At 51.7% G+C, this 18,655-nt stretch overlaps 2 protein-coding genes across 2 annotated transcripts in view; both read right to left on the bottom strand.

Moving 5' to 3' along the window:
- LOC144671611 (uncharacterized) overlaps positions 1 to 18,655 on the bottom strand; it is a 307,259-nt gene that overhangs the window by 126,033 nt on the left and 162,571 nt on the right. The window lies entirely within an intron of this gene.
- The window catches only part of LOC144671595 (uncharacterized), a 42,407-nt gene that overhangs the window by 10,529 nt on the left and 13,223 nt on the right, over positions 1 to 18,655 (bottom strand). Inside the window, exons 6-12 of the mRNA XM_078533604.1 lie at positions 18,008 to 18,163; positions 15,463 to 15,577; positions 11,189 to 11,259; positions 10,117 to 10,251; positions 6,470 to 6,643; positions 4,064 to 4,124; positions 1,442 to 1,596 (exon numbers count right to left, since the gene is read on the bottom strand). Of these exons, the coding sequence (XP_078389730.1) occupies positions 1,442 to 1,596; positions 4,064 to 4,124; positions 6,470 to 6,643; positions 10,117 to 10,251; positions 11,189 to 11,259; positions 15,463 to 15,577; positions 18,008 to 18,163 (867 nt within the window). The remainder of the gene's footprint in view (positions 1 to 1,441; positions 1,597 to 4,063; positions 4,125 to 6,469; positions 6,644 to 10,116; positions 10,252 to 11,188; positions 11,260 to 15,462; positions 15,578 to 18,007; positions 18,164 to 18,655) is intronic.

The following is an 18,655-nucleotide window of genomic DNA, read 5'->3' as shown; positions in this document are numbered from 1 at the left end:
TGGTGGTGTTCCCCATGTGTCTGCTGCCCTTGTCCTTCTAGATGGTAGAGGTCATGGGTTTGGAAGGTGCTGTCTAAGGAGCCTTGGTGAATTCCTACAGTGCATCTTGTAGATGGTACACACACTGCTGCTACTGTGCGTCGGTGGTGGAGGGAGTGAATGTTTGTGGCTGTGGTGCCAATCAAGCGGGGCTGCTTTGTCCTGGATGGTGTCGAGCTTCTTGAGTGTTGTGGGAGCTGCACTCATCCAGGCAAGTGGGGAGTATTCCATCACACTCCTGACTTGTGCCTTGTAGATGGTAGACAGGCTTTGGAGGGGGTGGGGAAGTCAGGAGATGAGTTACTCTGTGCAGGATTGTTGGCCTCTGACCTGCTCTTGTAGCCACAGTAATGAAATGGCTAGTCCAGTCCAGCTTCTGGTCAATGGTGACCCACCAGGACATTGACGGTTTTGGAAGGATATATTAGCAGCGACAGACCATTTCTTTCACTTCCTGCCTAGTACCCACAAGGTGCTGGAACGCTCCCAGCAGATCGGGGGTTAGAAAATGTAACCCCGCTGTTCAAGAGCGGAAGGAAGAGAGAAAACAGGGAACTGCGGCCTAAAACATCAGCTGTTGTGAAAAATAAGGCTGGGATCTGTTATTGAGGATGTGGTGAGAGGTCACAGAGATTCAAAACACGATTAGGCAGAGTCAGCTTGGTTTCTGAAAGGAAGCTTGTGGTTGATAAATCGGTTTGAGGATTTTGGAAGGTATCATTAAACAAGTCAATAAAGGGTGAACTGGCAGATGTGGTCTTTCAATGTGCAGAAGTCATTCGAGCAGGTGCTGCAGAGAAGTTTAATGGGGCTCAGGGGATTGGGAGGACAGTGGGAGCGTGGCAATGTCACTGGGCTAATGCTCGGGCCCGTGGGTTCGAATCTCACCAGGGCAGCCGGTGAAATTTAAATTCAATGAATAAAATCAGGAACTGAAAGCCGGTCTCAGTGACGGTGACCGTGAAACTGTCATCGATTGTTGAAAAAACCCATCTGGGTCACTAACGTCTCCTTTCGGGAGGGGAAATCTGCCGCCCTTACCCGGTCTGGCCTACAATGTGACTCCAGACCCCACAGCGATGTGGTCAACTCCTATCTGCCCCTCTGCAATGGCCGAGCGAGCCCCTCCTTTGTGCCACACCATTATCAGGGGTGGGCCGCAGTGGTTGACCACCACCTTCTCAAGCGGCAGTTAGGAACGGGACAATAAAAATGCTGGCCCAGCCAGCGACGCCCGCGTCCTGTAAATGAATGAGAGAAGAGAAAAAAAACGGCAGCGAGGCTTCCTTCATCTTGTGCTCTTTGCGGGAGGGGTGTCGGGTGGGCTGGGGGGTAATGGAGCCTGCGGATGAGGGTGGTGGGAGATGGGGGAACAACAGTCCAGCCTGTAGCAGAGACTTACGTTGACACAGAAGAGAGTGGTCATCCTGTGCAGGTAGTTGGGGTTGCTGGACATGGCTAGAACCTTGGGAACGATGGTGTTCTGGGCCCAAACCTTGCCGAACTTCTGGGTGAGCTTCTTCAGGTTGTTAGTGGCCGCCTCGCGAATGGCATAGACTGAAGGTGGAGCGGGGTGGGTGGGGAGAGGGGGTGGAGAGGTGGGGGGAGAAAAGGAAAGAGTCACAAACTAAGCTGGAAAAATCTGCACCCAGAACCATTACCTGCCAGCCCTGTACCACTCTCGGCAGCACAGCCTCTCACCTAGCAACAGTCCTTCATAATATTCCTTAGTGGCACCAGGCAAGGTAACTGAGTTCTAATGTTCCACTTAATCTCTAACACATCGAGTCCACAGCACAGAAACAGGCCATTCAGCCCATCTGCTCCGTGCTGGTATTTCTGCTCCACTCAAGCCTCCTCCCACCCCCTCTCCATCTCACCCCATCCCCATGTCCTTCTATTCCTTTCTCCCTCATGTGTTTATCCAGCTTCCCCATTAAACACATCGATACTATTCACCTCGACCACTCCCTGTGGGAGCGAGTCCCACATTCTCCCCACTCTCTGGGTAAAGAGGTTTCTCCTGAATTCCCCATTGGGTTTATTAGTGACGATCTTATATCGATGGCCCCTAGTTCTGGTCTTCCACACACAAATGGAAACACCTTCTCTACATCCACCCTATCGAAACCACCGTCCCCACCCTCCCCCCGCCGGCCACTTCATCACTTTGATCAAGGAAGCGTTACAAGTGCAACTGGAAATACTTCCCCTCAGATGCAGGGAGCTCGGGAGAGGTGAAGATCAGGCAGTTTAGACAGGGTCGCAGTTTAAAAAGGTAAAGGGACAGCAAAAGACTGAACACAGGAGCATGTTGCAGCTTCTGATAAAATGGCACAACACAGCGATTTGAGCAATTTCTCTACCAGGGACTGCAGTGCAATAAAATGCCATGTGGAATACCTGGGTGCAGGTTTGGTCTCCTTATTTAAGCAAGGATATACTTGTATTGGAGGCGAACACAGATTGGTTCCTGCGGATGAGGGGGTTTGTCCGATGATGTGGGGCTGAGTAAATTGGGTCTATACTCTCTGGAGTTTAGAAGAATGAGAGGCGATCTCATTAAAACCTACAATATTCTGAAGGGGCTTGACAGGGTGGATGCGGAGAGATTGTTTCTGCTGGTTGGGGGCTCTAAAACACTGGGGGAGGCAGGGGGCACAGTCTCAGGATAAGGGGCTGATCATTTAGGGCTGAGATGAGGAGAAATTTCTTCCCTCAAAGGGTGGTGAATCTTTGGATTTCTCTACCCCAGAGGGTTGTGGATGCTCCTTCGTTGAACACATTTAAGGCTGCGACAGACAGATTTTTGATCTCTGAGGGAATTAAGGGATATGGGGAGCTGGCGGGAAACTGGGGTTGAAGCCCAAAATCAACCATGATCGCACTGAATCGCGGAGCAGGCTCGATGGGTTGTGCGTGATCTACTCCTGCTCCTATCTCTTGCGCTCTGGTATTTTGTGTCACATGCCATCTGCTCAGTGACGAGGTTGTGATGAGAGAAGCTGGAATCAGTCCGTACTCAGGCACCAGCCTGAGTACCTGGGGCAGCTATTACTGCTGGCCAGTCACTGCCCCTCTGAGATCAGGCAAAACCGAGAAGCATTGAGAACCAGGAGAAGGAGTGCGTAGAACTTCAAGAGGACGTAGACAGGTTGGTGGAATGGGTAGACACGTGGCAGGTGAAATTTAATGCAGAGGAGCGTGGACTGGTTCATTTTGGTAGGAAGAACATGGAGAGACAGTATAAAATAAGGGTGCAACTCTAAAGGGGGTGCAGGAGTGGAGGGACCTGGGTGTATATGTCATTGAAGGTGGCAGGACAGGTTGAGAGCGCAGTTAATAAAGCATACAGTATCCTGGGCTTTATTACTAGTGGCATAAAGTACAAGAGCAGGGAGGTTATGTTAAACGTGTATAAAACACTGGTTCATCCTCAACTGAAGTATTGCGTCCAGTTCTGAGCACCACACTTTAGGGATAATCAGAAGGCTTTAGAGAGAGAGTGCAGAAAAGATTCACGAGAATGGTTCCAGGGATGAGGGACTAGGTTGGGACTGTTCTCCATGGAGAAGAGAAGATTGAGAGGAGATTTGATCGAGGTGTTCAAAATCATGAGGGGTCCGGACAGTGTAGAGAGGGAGAGTCTGTTCCCATTGGTGGAAGGATCGAGAACCAGAGGGGCACAGATTTCAGGCAATTGGCAAAAGATGCATCGGAGACATGAGGAGAAACTTTTTCACGCAGCGAACCTGCATACTAACTTTTTGTAACTCATGCACCCGAGCACCCAGGTCCCTCTGCAGCTCGGAGTTCCGCAGCCGTTCTCCGTTTAAGTAACACTCTGCTTTCACATTTTATAAACCATCGCCTCCTTCTGTGCTGTAACCATTCTATGATTACAGGAGCCTGAGGCAAAAGCCCCCTCACAAGGTGGCTCCCTCTTAAATTAAACCGTACAATACTTATAGAAACGATGATGACAATGAGATAGTAAGTGGATGACGCTGGTTCCCGTCCTTACCGTGATCTACCAGCCAGGCCATGCAGATCGCGTTTAACTTTTCATTGAAGAACTCAACACCCTGTGGAGGTAAAGGGACAGTTAAAGAGATGTCTAAAGTTGACACGTGTTCACTTCATGCAGCACACAGGTTAAATATCACACTGGCCACGTGTCACTAGCCTCCCAATCACACTGCCAGTCTCTAGTGGCCAAGGGATCCGAAGCCAAGGCACAGAAACAGCTCCCTATGTTGCCGCAACAGCTATCCAAATGTCTTTACATATCCATCAGAATTCGAGGAGGTCCATTCAGCCCCCTCGAGCCCATTACACAGGAACAGGAGGAGGCCCATTCAGTCCCCTCGAGCCTCTAACACAGGAACAGGAGGAGGCCCATTCAGCCCCCTCGAGCCTGTTACACAGGAACAGGAGGAGGCCATTCAGCCCCTCGAGCCTGTTGCACAGGAACAAGAGGAGGCCCATTCAGCCCCTTGAGTCTGTTCTCCCATTCAATGAGATCATGGCTGATGTGCGACCTAACTCCATGTTCCCACCTTTTACTCCTTATCCCTTAATACCTTTGCCTAACAAAAATCTATCAATCTCCCCAATATAATATGAACAATTTGATCTGAGCATCAATTACCATTTGGGGAAGAGAGTTCCAAACTTCCCCCACCCTTTGTGTGTAGAAATGTTTCCTAATTTCACTCCTGAAAGGTCGGCCTCTCATTTTTAGACTCTGCCCCCTTGTCCCAGACTCCCCCAAACAGCGGAAATAGTTTCTATCAACCCTTGTTCTCATTAATATCTTGGTTCAAATCACTTGTTAATCTTCTAAACTCAGAGGAAAACAACTTCCTTTTCAATTCCACTCACTGTTGTAATGTTGGGTAACACAGCAGCCAAATTAAAAAACGGAACTAACTGAGATAATGGCGAGCTTTCTTCACTTGTGTTTTGAATGAGACATTAAACAGAGGCCCCCGTCAGCCCTCTCAGGCGGGTGTGAAAGATCCCACGGCCACTATTTGGAAGAAGAGCAGGGGGGAGTTTTCCCTGGTGTCCTGGGGCTAATATTTAATCCCTCAAACAACATCGCTGGGCACTGGTTAGCCCAAGCAGCTGGTTGGAGTCACACCTAGCATAAAGGAAGATGGTTGGGGTTGTTGCGGGTCAATCATCTCAGCTCCAGGGCATCACCGCAGGACTTCCTCAGGGTAGTGTCCTCAGCCCAACCATCTCCAACTGCTTCATCAACGATCTTCCCTCCATCATAAGGTCAAAAGTAGGGATGTTCGCTGATGATTGCATAATGTTCAGCACCATTTGCAACTCTTTAGATGCTGAAGCAGCCCATGTCCAAATGTGGCAAGACCTGGACAATATCCAGGCTTGGGCTAACAAGTGGCAAGTAACATTCATGTCACACAAATACCAGGCAATGACCTTCTCAAACTAGAGAAAATCCAATCATCTCCCCTTGACATTCAATGGCATTACCATCGCTGAATCCCCCACTATCAACATCCTGGGGTTACCATTGACCAGAAACTGAACTGCACCAGCCATATAAATACTGTGGCTACAAGAGTAGGTCAGAGACTGGGAATTCTGCAGTGAGTAACTCACCTCCTGACTCCCCAAAGCCTATCTACCATCTACAAGAAAGTCAGGAATGTGATGGAATACTCCCCACTTGCCTGAATGAGTGCAGCTCCGACAACACTCAAGAAGCTCGACATCATCCAGAACAAAGCAGCCCCACTTGATTGGCACCCTATCCACCACCTTAAAACATTCACTCCCGCCACCACCGATACACATTAGCAGCAGTGTGTGTACTATCTACAAGATGCACTGCAGCAACTCACCAAGGCTCCTTCGACAGCAACTTCCAAACCTGCGACCTCTACCATCTAGAAGGACAAGGGGAGCAGACACATGGGAGCACGATCGCCTGTAAGTTCCCCTCCAAGTCACTCACCATCCTGACTTGGAAAATATTGGCCTTTCCTGCACTGTGACTGGATCAAAATCCTGGAACTCCCTCCCTAACAGCGCCGTGGGTGTACCTACAAAACATGGACTGCAGTGGTTCAAGAAGGCAGCTCACCACCACCTTCTCAAGGGGCAATTAGGCATGGGTAATAAATGCTGGCCCAGCCAGAGAAGCCCACATCCCCCGAACAAATCAATAGAAACAAAAAAAATCAGATGATCTGGGTCATTATCCCCTTGCTATTTTTGGGATCTTGCTGTGCACAAATTGGCTGCCGAGTTTCCTACATTACAACAGTGACCACATTTCATAACAAGTCCTTCACTGGCTGTGAAACACTTTGGGACAACCAGAGGTGGGGAAAGGAGCTACAGAAATGCAAATCTGTCTTTCTCACATGACTAAATCAGGTCACAAGCTTACCAGCTGTCCCGCTAACAGGGGCATGTACTCGATGATGGCCAATCGCACGCGCCATTTGGCATCTTCTGCCAGCTCGACAATGGCGGGTAGCAGGGACTGTGACAGCTGCCTGATGCCAATCACCTCGTTAACACAGTCCAAGTTAGAAATGATATTCAGTCGGACCTCTGGGCACTGCAGAGAGAGTCAGAAAGAGAGAGAGAGTGAAAGAGAGAAAGGGGGAAGGACAGACAGACAGACAGGGAGACAGGGGGAGAGACAGAGCGCATTGAGAGAGAGAGCGTGCAAAGAGATACAGAGTTCAGGGAGAAAGGGAAAGAGACAGAGAGAGACACAGAGTGCAGACAAAGAAAAAGGGGGAGAGACAGAGAGAGAGGCCGAGACAGAGGAAGAGACCGAGTGCAGAGGGAGAGAGAGAGACGGAGAGAGACAGAGAGAGAGGGGATGAGATAGAGAGAGAGAGAGACAGAGTCCAGAGTGAGAGAGAAAGAGTGCACAGAGAGTGAAGAGCACACAAGGGTGGGTGGAGAGACACAGAGAGACAAAGGGGGAGAGGGAGAGGGAGAGAGAGACAGAGGGGGAGAAGGGAGAGAGAGAGAGGGATAGGGATTGAGAGACAGAGGGGGAAGAGGGGGAGAAGGACAGTCGGGAGCAGGGGAAAGGTGGAGAGAGAGACAGAGGGGGAGGGAGAGACAGAGGGGGAGGGAGAGTCAGAGGGGGAGGGAGAGACAGAGGGGGAGGGAGAGACAGAGGGGGAGGGAGAGACAGAGGGGGAGGGAGAGACAGAGGGGGAGGGAGAGACAGAGGGGGAGTGAGAGACAGAGGGGGAGTGAGAGACAGAGGGGGAGGGAGAGACAGAAGGGGAGGGAGAGACAGAGGGGGAGGGAGAGACAGAGGGGGAGGGAGAGACAGAGGGGGAGGGAGAGACAGAGGGGGAGGGAGAGACAGAGGGGGAGGGAGAGTCAGAGGGGGAGGGAGAGACAGAGGGGGAGGGAGAGACAGAGGGGGAGGGAGAGACAGAAGGGGAGGGAGAGACAGAGGGGGAGGGAGAGGCAGAGGGGGAGGGAGAGAGAGATAACAGAGAGAGGGGGGCATATGCAGAGGGACAGAGAGAGAGAGAGCACACACGTCGCGAGAGGGAGAGAGAGAGAGACAGAGTGCAGAGAGCATGGGAGCGACAGTGACACCACAGAAAGCGTGAGAGAGGGAGAGACAGAGTGCAGAGAGAGAAAGCGTGCAGAGAGAACATAAGAAATACAATCAGGCATCGGCCATTCAGCCCCTCAAACCTGCTCTGCCATCCAATAAGATGATGGCTGCTCTGACTGTGGCCTTAATTATACTTTGCTGCCTGACTCCCTGCGTAATCCTCGACTCACTTGTCGATCAAACTCAGCCATGAATATATTCAATGACCCAGCCTCTACTGCTCTCTGGGGAAGAGAATTCCGAACTCGAATGACCCTCTGAGAGAAGAAATTCCTCCTCATCTCTGTCTTAAGAGGCCCCTTATCTTTAAACTGTGCCCCCCAAGTGCTAGATTCTCCCACGAGGGGAAATAATATGCTCTCAGCATTACCCTATCAATAGAGGTGGAGAGAGAGGGGGTGAGAGAGAAAAGATGAGAGATGGAGAGAGAGAGAGAGAGAGACAGGGTGAGAGAGAGAGAGAGGGACAGGGAGAGAGAGGGACAGAGAGAGGGAGAGAGAGAGACAGAGAGGGAGATAGGGGAGAGAGAGAGAGACAGGGAGAGAGAGAGAGAGACAGGGAGAGAGAGAGACAGGGAGAGAGAGAGAGAGGCAGGGAGCAAGAGAGAGAGGCAGGGAGCGAGATAGAGAGAGATGGAAGGAGAAAGAGATGGAGGGAGAGAGATGGAGGGAGAGAGACGGAGGGAGAGAGACGGAGGGAGAGAGACGGAGGGAGAGAGACGGAGGGAGAGAGACGGAGGGAGAGAGACGGAGGGAGAGAGACGGAGGGAGAGAGACGGAGGGAGAGAGACGGAGGGAGAGAGACGGAGGGAGAGAGACGGAGGGAGAGAGAAGGAGGGAGAGAGACGGAGGGAGAGAGACGGAGGGAGAGAGACGGAGGGAGAGAGACGGAGGGAGAGAGAGAGAGAGGGAGAGAGAGAGACAGGGAGAGAGAGAGAGAGACAGGAGAGACAGGGAGAGAGAGAGAGAGACAGGGAGAGAGAGAGAGAGAGAGAGAGAAAGAGAGACAGGTGGAGAGAGAGACGGGGGAGAGAGAGAGCGCAAGAGAGACAGGGAGGGAGAGAGCGACAGGGAGAGAGATAGACGGGGAGAGAGCGAGAGAGAGACGGGGAGAGAGCGAGAGAGAGACGGGGAGAGAGCGAGAGAGAGACGGGGAGAGAGCGAGAGAGAGAGGCGGGGAGAGAGCGAGAGAAAGAGGCGGGGAGAGAGCGAGAGAGAGAGGCGGGGAGAGAGCGAGAGAGAGAGGCGGGGAGAGAGCGAGAGAGAGGCGGGGAGAGAGCGAGAGAGAGGCGGGGAGAGAGCGAGAGAGAGGCGGGGAGAGAGCGAGAGTGAGGCGGGGAGAGAGCGAGAGAGAGGCGGCGAGAGAGCGAGAGAGAGGCGGCGAGAGAGCGAGAGAGAGGCGGGGAGAGAGCGAGAGAGAGGCGGGGAGAGAGCGAGAGAGAGGCGGGGAGAGAGCGAGAGTGAGGCGGGGAGAGAGCGAGAGTGAGGTGGGGAGAGAGCGAGAGAGAGAGGCGGGGAAAGATTGAGAGAGAGGCGGGGAAAGAGCGAGAGAGAGGCGGGGAGAGAGCGAGAGAGAGGCGGGGAGAGAGCGAGAGAGAGGCGGGGAGAGAGCGAGAGAGAGGCGGGGAGAGAGCGAGAGAGAGGTGGGGAGAGAGCGAGAGAGGGGCAGGAAGAGAGCGAGTGAGGGGCGGGGAGAGAGCGAGAGAGGGGCGGGGAGAGAGCGAAAGAGGGGCGGGGAGAGAGAGAGTCAGGGACAGAGAGAGTCAGGGAGAGAGAGAGAGACGGGAGAGAGAGACAGGGGCAGAGAGAGAGAGAAAGGCACAGTGAGAGAGGCAGAGAGAGAGAGAGGCAGAGAGAAATAGAGGCAGGATAACGAGAGAGGCAGGACAAAGAGAAAGTGATGTTATACAGAGGGCACGGAGAGGGAAACAGGCAGGGAGAGAAAGACAGGCACCCAGGGCAAAAAGGATAAACTAAGTGTGGAAGAGGATGTCAACCCACCTGACACAACTTGTTGTGAGGACACTGAGAGCTTATTTTTCACGCAGCGAGTTGTGATCTAGAACCGCCTGAAAGGGCGGTGGAAGCAGATTCAATCGGAACTTTCAGGTGCACAGAGGGGAATGGGAGCAGGGGCAGAGTCAGGTTACTGGGTAGGGCAGGGGGAGATTGTGGAACGAGAAATGTTTCATTTCCCATCCAGGCCAGGGGATCCTAGGGGTCTGTGTCGGTACCCAAGCAATCAAAGAGCTGAGCAAACTCAGCAGAGCCCACACACGCGAGATGTATCCTCCCTCTCAGTCTGCAAATGCTTACTCTAACCCTACTCCAAAGTGGGAAAGCTGATGGTGAACCAGAGTATCAGGATTTCACATGTCAACAAGTATCAGGTGCACGGGCCCCAGTACCAGAGAGACGACTGGAGCCCAGAGAACCAACCTCATCTTTCAGCTGCGCCAGGAACATGGGCAGGAGGTGTTCCACAGTGCTGTCCTTCCCCAGCATTGGAGACAAACCCATGATGACTGAGGCCAGAGCGGACTTCACATGCTCATTCGCATCCGATACGAGCTCCTGTTTGAAGCAGAACACAGCTCGGTGAGCACTCATCTGACTTTTTACATTGCAGGTACTGCATGCGGTTAGATACGGAGTAAAACTCCCTCTACACTGTCCCCATCAAACACTCCCAGGACAGTTACAGCACGGGATTAGATACAGAGTAAAGCTCCCTCTACACTGTCCCCATCAAACACTCCCAGGGCAGGTACAGCACGGGATTAGATACAGAGTAAAGCTCCCTCTACACTGTCCTCATCAAACACTCCCAGGGCAGGTACAGCATGGGGTTAGATACAGAGTAAAGCTCCCTCTACACTGTCCCCATCAAACACTCCCAGGGCAGGTACAGCACGGGGTTAGATACGGAGTAAAACTCCCTCTACACTGTCCCCATCAAACACTCCCAGGACAGGTACAGCACGGGGTTACATACAGAGTAAAGCTCCCTCTACACTGTCCTCATCAAACACTCCCAGGACAGGTACAGCACGGGAGTAAATTCAGAGTAAAGCTCCCTCTACACTGTGCTCATCAAACGCTCCCAGGACAGGTACAGCACAGGAGTAAATACAGAGTAAAGCTCCCTCTACACTGTCCCCATCAAACACTCCCAGGACAGGTACAGCACATGGTTAGATACAGAGTAAAGCTCCCTCTACACTGTCCCCGTCAAACACTCCCAGGGCCGGTACAGCAAGGGGTTAGATACAGAGTAAAGCTCCCTCTACACTGTCCCCGTCAAACACTCCCAGGACCGGTACAGCACGGGGTTAGATACAGAGTAAAGCTCCCTCTACACTGTCCCCATCAAACACTCCCAGGACAGGTACAGCATGGGGTTGGATACACGTTGAGTGTTGTACAAGGGAAAGGTGGATATGGCTGTGGGTAAACGGGGCAAAGGTTTGGTCAGGGGAAGTGACAGCTGGGTTCGGTTGGGAGAGCTCACCTTAATGGAGGGTAGGATGTGCGTCAGGATGATCTGCTGCCGCCCATCAGTGGACAGGTTCTCACAGAAATCTGAAAGAAACAAAGATTCACTGAAGAGCTCACAATTCTTATCCCAATATCCTTGAACATTTCAGAGTGCACCCACATTACAACGAAAACTAACTGAATGGATTGCGAAAAAACACTGAAAGACTTGACGATAGAAAGGCAATGGCTGGTATTTAAAGGAATATACACAGTCTACAACAGATATACATCCCTCTAAGACACAAGCAGCCAAAGGGAAAGGTAAATCCATTTTGGTTAACAAAAGGAGTTAAAAACAGCATTAAATCAGAGGAAATGGTTTGTAAGATTGTCAGAAAATGTAGTGAGACTGAGGATTGGGAGCAATTTAGAAAGCAGCAAAGGAGGGCCAAGAAACTGATAGAGAAAGGGAAAAGAGAATATGAATATAAACTAGTGAGGAACATGGCTATGGCCCAGTGGTATTGTCACTGGACTAGTGACCCAGAGACCCAGGGGAATGCTCTGTGGGCCTGGGTTCGAATCGCAGATGGTGAAATTTGAATTCAATAAACATCTGGAATTGAAAGTCTAATGGTGACTAGGAAACCATTGCTGATTGTCGTAAAGACTCATCTGGTTCACTAATGCCCTTTAAGGACAGAAATCTGCTGTCCTTACACACAGAGAAAAGCTCCCTCTACACTGTCCCCATCAAACACTCCCAGGGCAGGTACAGCACGGGGTTAGATACAGAGTAAAGCTCCCTCTACACTGTCCCCATCAAACACTCCCAGGACAGGTACAGCACGGGGTTAGATACAGAGTAAAGCTCCCTCTGCACTGTCCCCATCAAACACTCCCAGGACAGGTTCAGCACGGGGTTAGATACAGAGTAAAGCTCCCTCTACACTGTCCCCATCAAACACTCCCAGGACAGGTACAGCACGGGGTTAGATACAGAGTAAAGTTCCCTCTACACTGTCCCCATCAAACACTCCCAGGACAGCTACAGCACAGGGTCAGATACAGCAATATGGTTGACTTTTAAATGGCCTTGGAAGCCACTCAGTTTCTGAACGGTAATTAGGGATGGGCAATAAATGCTGAGCCAGCGGGGCACATGTCCCCTGAAGGAATTTTAAAAAAATAAAGGCAGACTGTAAAAGCTTCTTTAGGTAGGTGGGAAGGAAAAGGTTAGCAAGGACAAATGTGGGTCAATTACAGGTGGAGACAGGAGAATTTATAATGGAGAACAGGGAAATGGCGGAGAAACTAAAAAATTACTTTGCATCTGTCTTCACGGAGGAAGATACAGAAAATCTCCCAGGAATATTATGTGACCAAGGGACTTGTGAAACTGAGGAACTAGAAGAAATGGGTATTAGTACAGAGGTAGTACTTGAAAAGTTAACTGGACTGAAGATTGGTAAATCCCCTGTATCTGACGAGCTTCATCCCAGAGTGATGGAGGAGGTGGCTGGAGAGATGGTGGATGCATTGGTGGCTATCGTTCAAAATTCACCACATTTTGGAAAGGTTCCTGCAGACTGGAAAGTAGCAAATGTAACCCCACTATTTCAGGAGGGAGGGAGAGGGAGAATGGAGAACAACAGACCTGTTAGTCTGACGTCAGGAGCAGGGAAAATGTTGGAATCTATTATTAAGGTCATTTAGAAAAGAATGGTAAAATTGGGCAGAGTCGACATGGATTTATGAAAGGGAAATCATGTTTGACAAACTTCTTGGAGTTTTCTGAGGATGTCACTTGCGGCATGGGTAAGGAGAACCAGTGGATGTGGTGTATTTGGATTTTCAGAAAGTTTTATATAAGGTCCTACACAGGAGGTTAGTGAACAAAATTGGAGCACGTGGGATTGGGGGTAATACCAAGGCTCCTTTGACAGCACCTTCCAAACCCACAGCCTCTAACATCTAGAAGGACAAGGGCAGCAGATAGATGGGAACACCACCACCTGGAAGTTCCTCTCCAAGCCACTCACCATCCTGATCTGGGAATATATCGGCTGTTCCTTCGCTGTCACTGGGTCAAAATCCTGGAACTCCCTTCCTAACGGCTACACCACATGGGCTGCAGCGGTTCAAGAAGGCAGCTCACCACCACCTTCTCAAGGGGCAACTAGGGAAGGACAATAAATGCTGGCCCAACCAGTGAAGCCCACATCCCGTGAATGAATAAAAAGCAATAACCTAGTATGGATGGGGACTTGGTTAGCAAGCAGAGAGCAGGAATAAACGGATGATTTTCAGGATGGCAGGCTGTTATTACTGGGGAACCACAGGATCCATGCTAGGCCCACAGCTGTTCACAATCTATGTTCATGGTTTGGATGTGGAGACCAATTGTAATCTTTCCAAATTTGCTGGTGACACCAAACTGGGCGGGAATGCAAGTTGCGAGGAGGATGCGAGGAGGCTTCAAGGGGATTTGGACAGGCTAAGTGAAAAGGGCAAGAACATGGCAGATGGAATATAATGTGACTAAGTGTAAAGTTCGAAAAAAACAGAAAGGCAGAGTATTTCTATAATGGCAAGAGGTTGGGAAGTGCAGGTGCACAAAGGGACCTGGGAGTCCTTGTTCATGAGTCTCTAAGGGTTAGCATGTGGGTATGTTGGCCTTCATTGCAAGGGGATTTGAGTACAGGAGTAAAGATGTCCGGCTGCAATTATATAGAGCCTTGGTGAGATCCCACCTAGAACCATAGAACCATCGAACACTACAGCACAGAAAACAAGCCATTCGGCCCTTCTAGTCTGTGCCGAAATATTATTCCGCTAGTCCCATTGACCTGCACCTAGTCCATAACCCTCCAGACCTCTCCCATCCATGTATCTATCCAATTTATTCTTAAAACTTAAGAGTGAGCCCACATTTACCAGTGTTGGTCCCCTTATCTAAGGAGGGGGTGCATTTGCCACAGAGGGAATGTAACAAATGTACACCAGATTAATCCATGGATGGGAGGATTCTCTTCTGAAGGGAGAGTGAGGAGACTGGGCCTGTATTCCCCAGAGTTTCTAAGAATGAGGGGTGACCTCATTGAAACTTACAAAGTTCTGACAGGGTGTGACAGGGTGGATGTAGATAGGATGATTCCCCTGGCTGGTGAGTCTAAAACCAGGGAACACAGTTTCGGAATAAGGGGTAGGCCATTTAAGACTGAGGTGAGGAGGAATTTCTTCACTCACAGGGTGGTGAATCTTTGGAATTCCCTGCCCCATTGAGCATCTTCAAGAAAGAAATCAATAGGTTTCTGGAGACCAATGACATCAAGGGATATGGGGATAGCACAGGAAAGTGGCGGTGATGTAGATGATCAGCCGTGATTTAGTTGAACAGTGGAGCAGGCTTGATGGGCCGAATGGCCTAATCCTCATCTTATGTTCCTATGCTGCCAGTGCGAGTACTGAGGGAGTGCTACACTGTCAGAGGGTCAGTACTGAGAGAGTGCTGCACTTTCAGAGGGTCAGTTCTGAGGGAGCACTACACTGTCGGAGGGTCAGTACTGAGGGAGTGCAGCACTGTTGGAGGGTCAGTACTGAGGGAGTGCTGCACTGTCGGAGGGTCAGTACTGAGGGAGTGCTGCACTGTTGGAGGGTCAGTACTGAGGGAGTGCTGCACTGTTGGAGGGTCAGTACTGAGGGAGTGCTGCACTGTTGGAGGGTCAGTACTGAGGGAGTGCTGCATTGTCGGAGGGTCAGTACTGAGAGAGTGCTGCACTGTCAGAGGGTCAGTACTAAGGGAGTGCTGCACTATCAGAGGGTCAGTACTGAGGGAGTGCTGCACTGTTGGAGGGTCAGTACTAAGGGAGTGCTGCACTGTCAGAGGGTCAGTGCTGAGGGAGTGCTGCACTGTTGGAGGGTCATTACTGAGGAAGTCCTGCACAGTCGAAGGATCAGTACTGATCGAACGCTGCACTGTCGGAGATGCTGTCTTTCAGACGAGTCATTAAACTGAGGCTCGACCTGCCCTCTCTGGTGTGTGTAACACATCCATGGCCACCATGAGAAGGGCTTCCCCTGGTGGCCACAGAGCAACATTTCTCCCTCAAACAATATGATGGAAAACAGATGGTCTGGGTCATTGTCACGTCACTGTTTTGTGGGATCTTGCTGTGCGCATCATTGGAGCCGCATTTCCTCCATCACAACGGTGACTCCGCTTCAAAAAAAAACTCCGCCATTCGCTTCGGAGACCGCGGGGCCGAGCTCTTTCTGCGCGGTGAACTTAGCGCAAACGCTGACCTTTGACCTTGTTGGCAGCTGACGCCCGGACTTCTGCTTCACAGTCCTTCATGAGGTTCTGGAAGGCTGGTACCAGGTCCTTCTTAGTAATCTCAGGCCCGATAGCTTTCTGCAACTGCCCAGCACAACACACGCGCGTGGGCAGGTGGAAGAACAAAGGAGAAAAGCGAATAAGAAGCTGTTAAAGCTCAGTGCAAACGTCACCTGGGATTCCCCAACGGAGCAGAGGGGGTTAAATTACCAGCACCGGTCACATAGGCCCGGCTTGCATTGCCCGAGTGAGACCTCACCCGGAGTCACTGGGTTCAGTCCTGGACCCCGCACCTCAGGGAGGATATATTGTCCATGGAGGGGGTGCAGCCCAGAGTCACCAGAACGATCCCGGGGCTGAAAGGGTTAAATCCCGAGGACAGGTTGCACAGACCAGTCTTGTGTTCCCTCGAGTCTCAATGATTAAGGGGTGATCTAATCGAGGGGTTTAAGATGATTAAAGGATTCGATAGGGTCGATAGAGAGAAACTATTTCCCCTGGTGGTGGGGGAGGGGGTCCAGAACAAGGGGGCAGAACCTTAAAATTGGAGCCAGGCCGTTCAGGGGGTGATGTCAGGAAGCACTTCTTCACACAAAGAGGGGGTGGAAATCTGGAACTCCCTCCCCCAGAACAAGCTGTCGAGGGTGGGAGGGGTCAACTGAATATTTCAAAACAGAGATTGAGAGATTTTTATTGGGTCGTTGGGGTTAAGGGTCACGGAACCGAGTCGGTGGATGGGGTTAATATACAGATAGATGTCTGATTGAATGGTGGAACAAGATCAAAGGCCTAAATGGGCCTCCTCCTGTTTCTGTGCAATAGGCTCATGGGGTCTGAATGGCCTCCTCCTGTTCCTGTGTAACAGGCTCGAGGGGCTGAATGGGCCTCCTCCTGTTCCTGTGTAATAGGCTCGAGGGGCTGAATGGGCCTCCTCCTGTTCCTGTGTAATAGGCTCGAGGAGGGGCTGAATGGGCCTCCTCCTGTTCCTGTGCAACAGGCTCGAGGGGCTGAATGGGCCTCCTCCTGTTCCTGTGTAACAGGCTCAAGGGGGCTGAATGGGTCTCCTCCTGTTCCTGTACAACATACTCGTGGGGCTGAATGGGCCTCCTCCTATTCCTGTGTAACAGACTCGAGGGGCTGAATGGGCCTCTTCCTGTTCCTGTACAACATACTCGAGGGGCGAAATGGGCCTCCTCCTGTTCCTGTGTAACAGACTCGAGGGATCTGATTGGGCCTCCTCCTGTTCCTGTGTAACAGACTCCAGGGGCTGAATAGGCCTCTTCCTGTTCCTATACAACATACGCGAGGGGCTGAATGGGCCATCTCCTGTTCCTTTGTAACAGGCTCAAGGGGGCTGAATGGGCCTCCTCCTGTTCCTGTGTAAAAGGCTCAAGGGGGCTGAATGGGTCTCCTCCTGTTCCTGTACAACATACTCGAGGGGCTGAATGGGTCTCCTCCTGTTTCTGTGTAACAGGCTCGAGGAGGGGCTTAATGGGCCTCCTCCTGTTCCTATGTAACAGGCTCGAGGGGCTGAACGGGCCTCCTCCTGTTCCTGTGTAACAGGCTCAAGGGGGCTGAATGGGTCTCCTCCTGTTCCTGTACAACATACTCGAGGGGCTGAATGGGCCTCCTCCTGTTCCTGCATAACAGACTCGAGGGGCTGAATGGGCCTCCTGCTGTTCCTTTGTAACAGACTCGAGGGATTTGATTGGGCCTCCTCCTGTTCCTGTGTAACAGACTCGAGGGGCTGAATAGGCCTCTTCCTGTTCCCGTGTGACAGGCTCAAGGGGGCTGAATGGGCCTCCTCCTGTTTCTGTGTAACAGGCTTCAGGGGGCTGAATGGGCCTCCTCCTGTTCCTGTACAACATACTCGAGAGGCTGAATGGGCCTCCTCCTGTTCCTGTACAACAGACTCGAGGGGTTGAATGGGCCTCCTCCTGTTCCTGTGTAACAGACTCATGGGGTCTGAATGGGCCTCCTCCTGTTCCTGTGTAACATACTCGAGGGGCTGAAAGGGCCTCCTCCTGTTCCAGTGTAACAGGCTCGAGGGGCTGAATGGGCCTCCTCCTGTTCCTGTGTAACAGACTCATGGGGTCTGAATGGGCCTCCTCCTGTTCCTGTACAACAGACTCGAGGGGCTGAAAGGGCCTCCTCCTGTTCCAGTGTAACAGTCCCGAGGACATGACTGGGCCTCCTCCTGTTTCAGTGTAACAGGCTCAAAGGGGCTGAATGGGCCTCTTCCTGTTCCTGTATAAGAGGCTCGAGGAATTGATATTATAAGAGGAGAATCGGCAATCACCCAAAAGGGACAGGGAATTGTTCAGTTCCAGGTAGAAAGCACCTTGGGCCAAACACACGGCTTTGTGGGCCGCCTCGAAGCCGGAATAGTTCTCCTTCAAGCAGACGGGGAAGTTTGACAGCAGCGTTCAAAACCCTGAAGGGGACAACTGGGAACAAAAGCTTTTCCCTCGCGCGGGGCCGACGCGACTCATTCCTCCCGCCTCGCCGGCTTACCTCGGTGAACTTGTCCGCCACCATGTAGCGCACGCGCCACGACTTGTCCTCCACCGCCTGGCGCAGAGTGGGCATGACCAGGTTCTCCACCTCCTCGCGCTTCAGGAGCTGAGCGATGCTCACGCAGGCTTCGACAGCCAGCAGCCGCACGGAGTCCTGCAAGAGCCGTGCAGTCAGTTAGCAAGAGGAACCCGGGAGCAGCAGTCTTCATCGAACCATCCCGCCATCGAACTATCCCGCCATCGAACTATCCCGCCATCGAACTATCCCGCCATCGCTACGTCAGGTCCGTAACATCAGCGGGCGGCGTTGCTGTTGGGAGACTGACATCGAGACTACGCTGCATAAAGAGGCCATTCGGCCCCACTGCTCCGTGCTGGTGTTTCTGCTCCACACGAGCCTCCTCCCACCCCCCCCACCTCTCCATCTCACCCCATCCCCATACCCTTCCATTCCTCTCTCCCTCGTGTGTTTATCCAGATTCCCCATCGACACTATTCACCTCCACCACTCCCTGTGGGAGCGAGTTCCACATTCTCCCCCCACTCTCTGGGTAAAGAATTTTCTCCTGAATTTCCCCATTGGATTTATTAGCGACGATCTTATATCGATGGTCCCTAGTTCTGGTCTCCGCCCCTCACAAGTGGA

This window comes from Cetorhinus maximus, chromosome 33 (assembly GCF_964194155.1).
Source record: "Cetorhinus maximus chromosome 33, sCetMax3.hap1.1, whole genome shotgun sequence".
NCBI lineage: Eukaryota > Metazoa > Chordata > Chondrichthyes > Lamniformes > Cetorhinidae > Cetorhinus > Cetorhinus maximus.
Note: the sequence above shows the minus strand (reverse complement) of the source record. Positions and strands in the feature narration are given on the sequence as shown.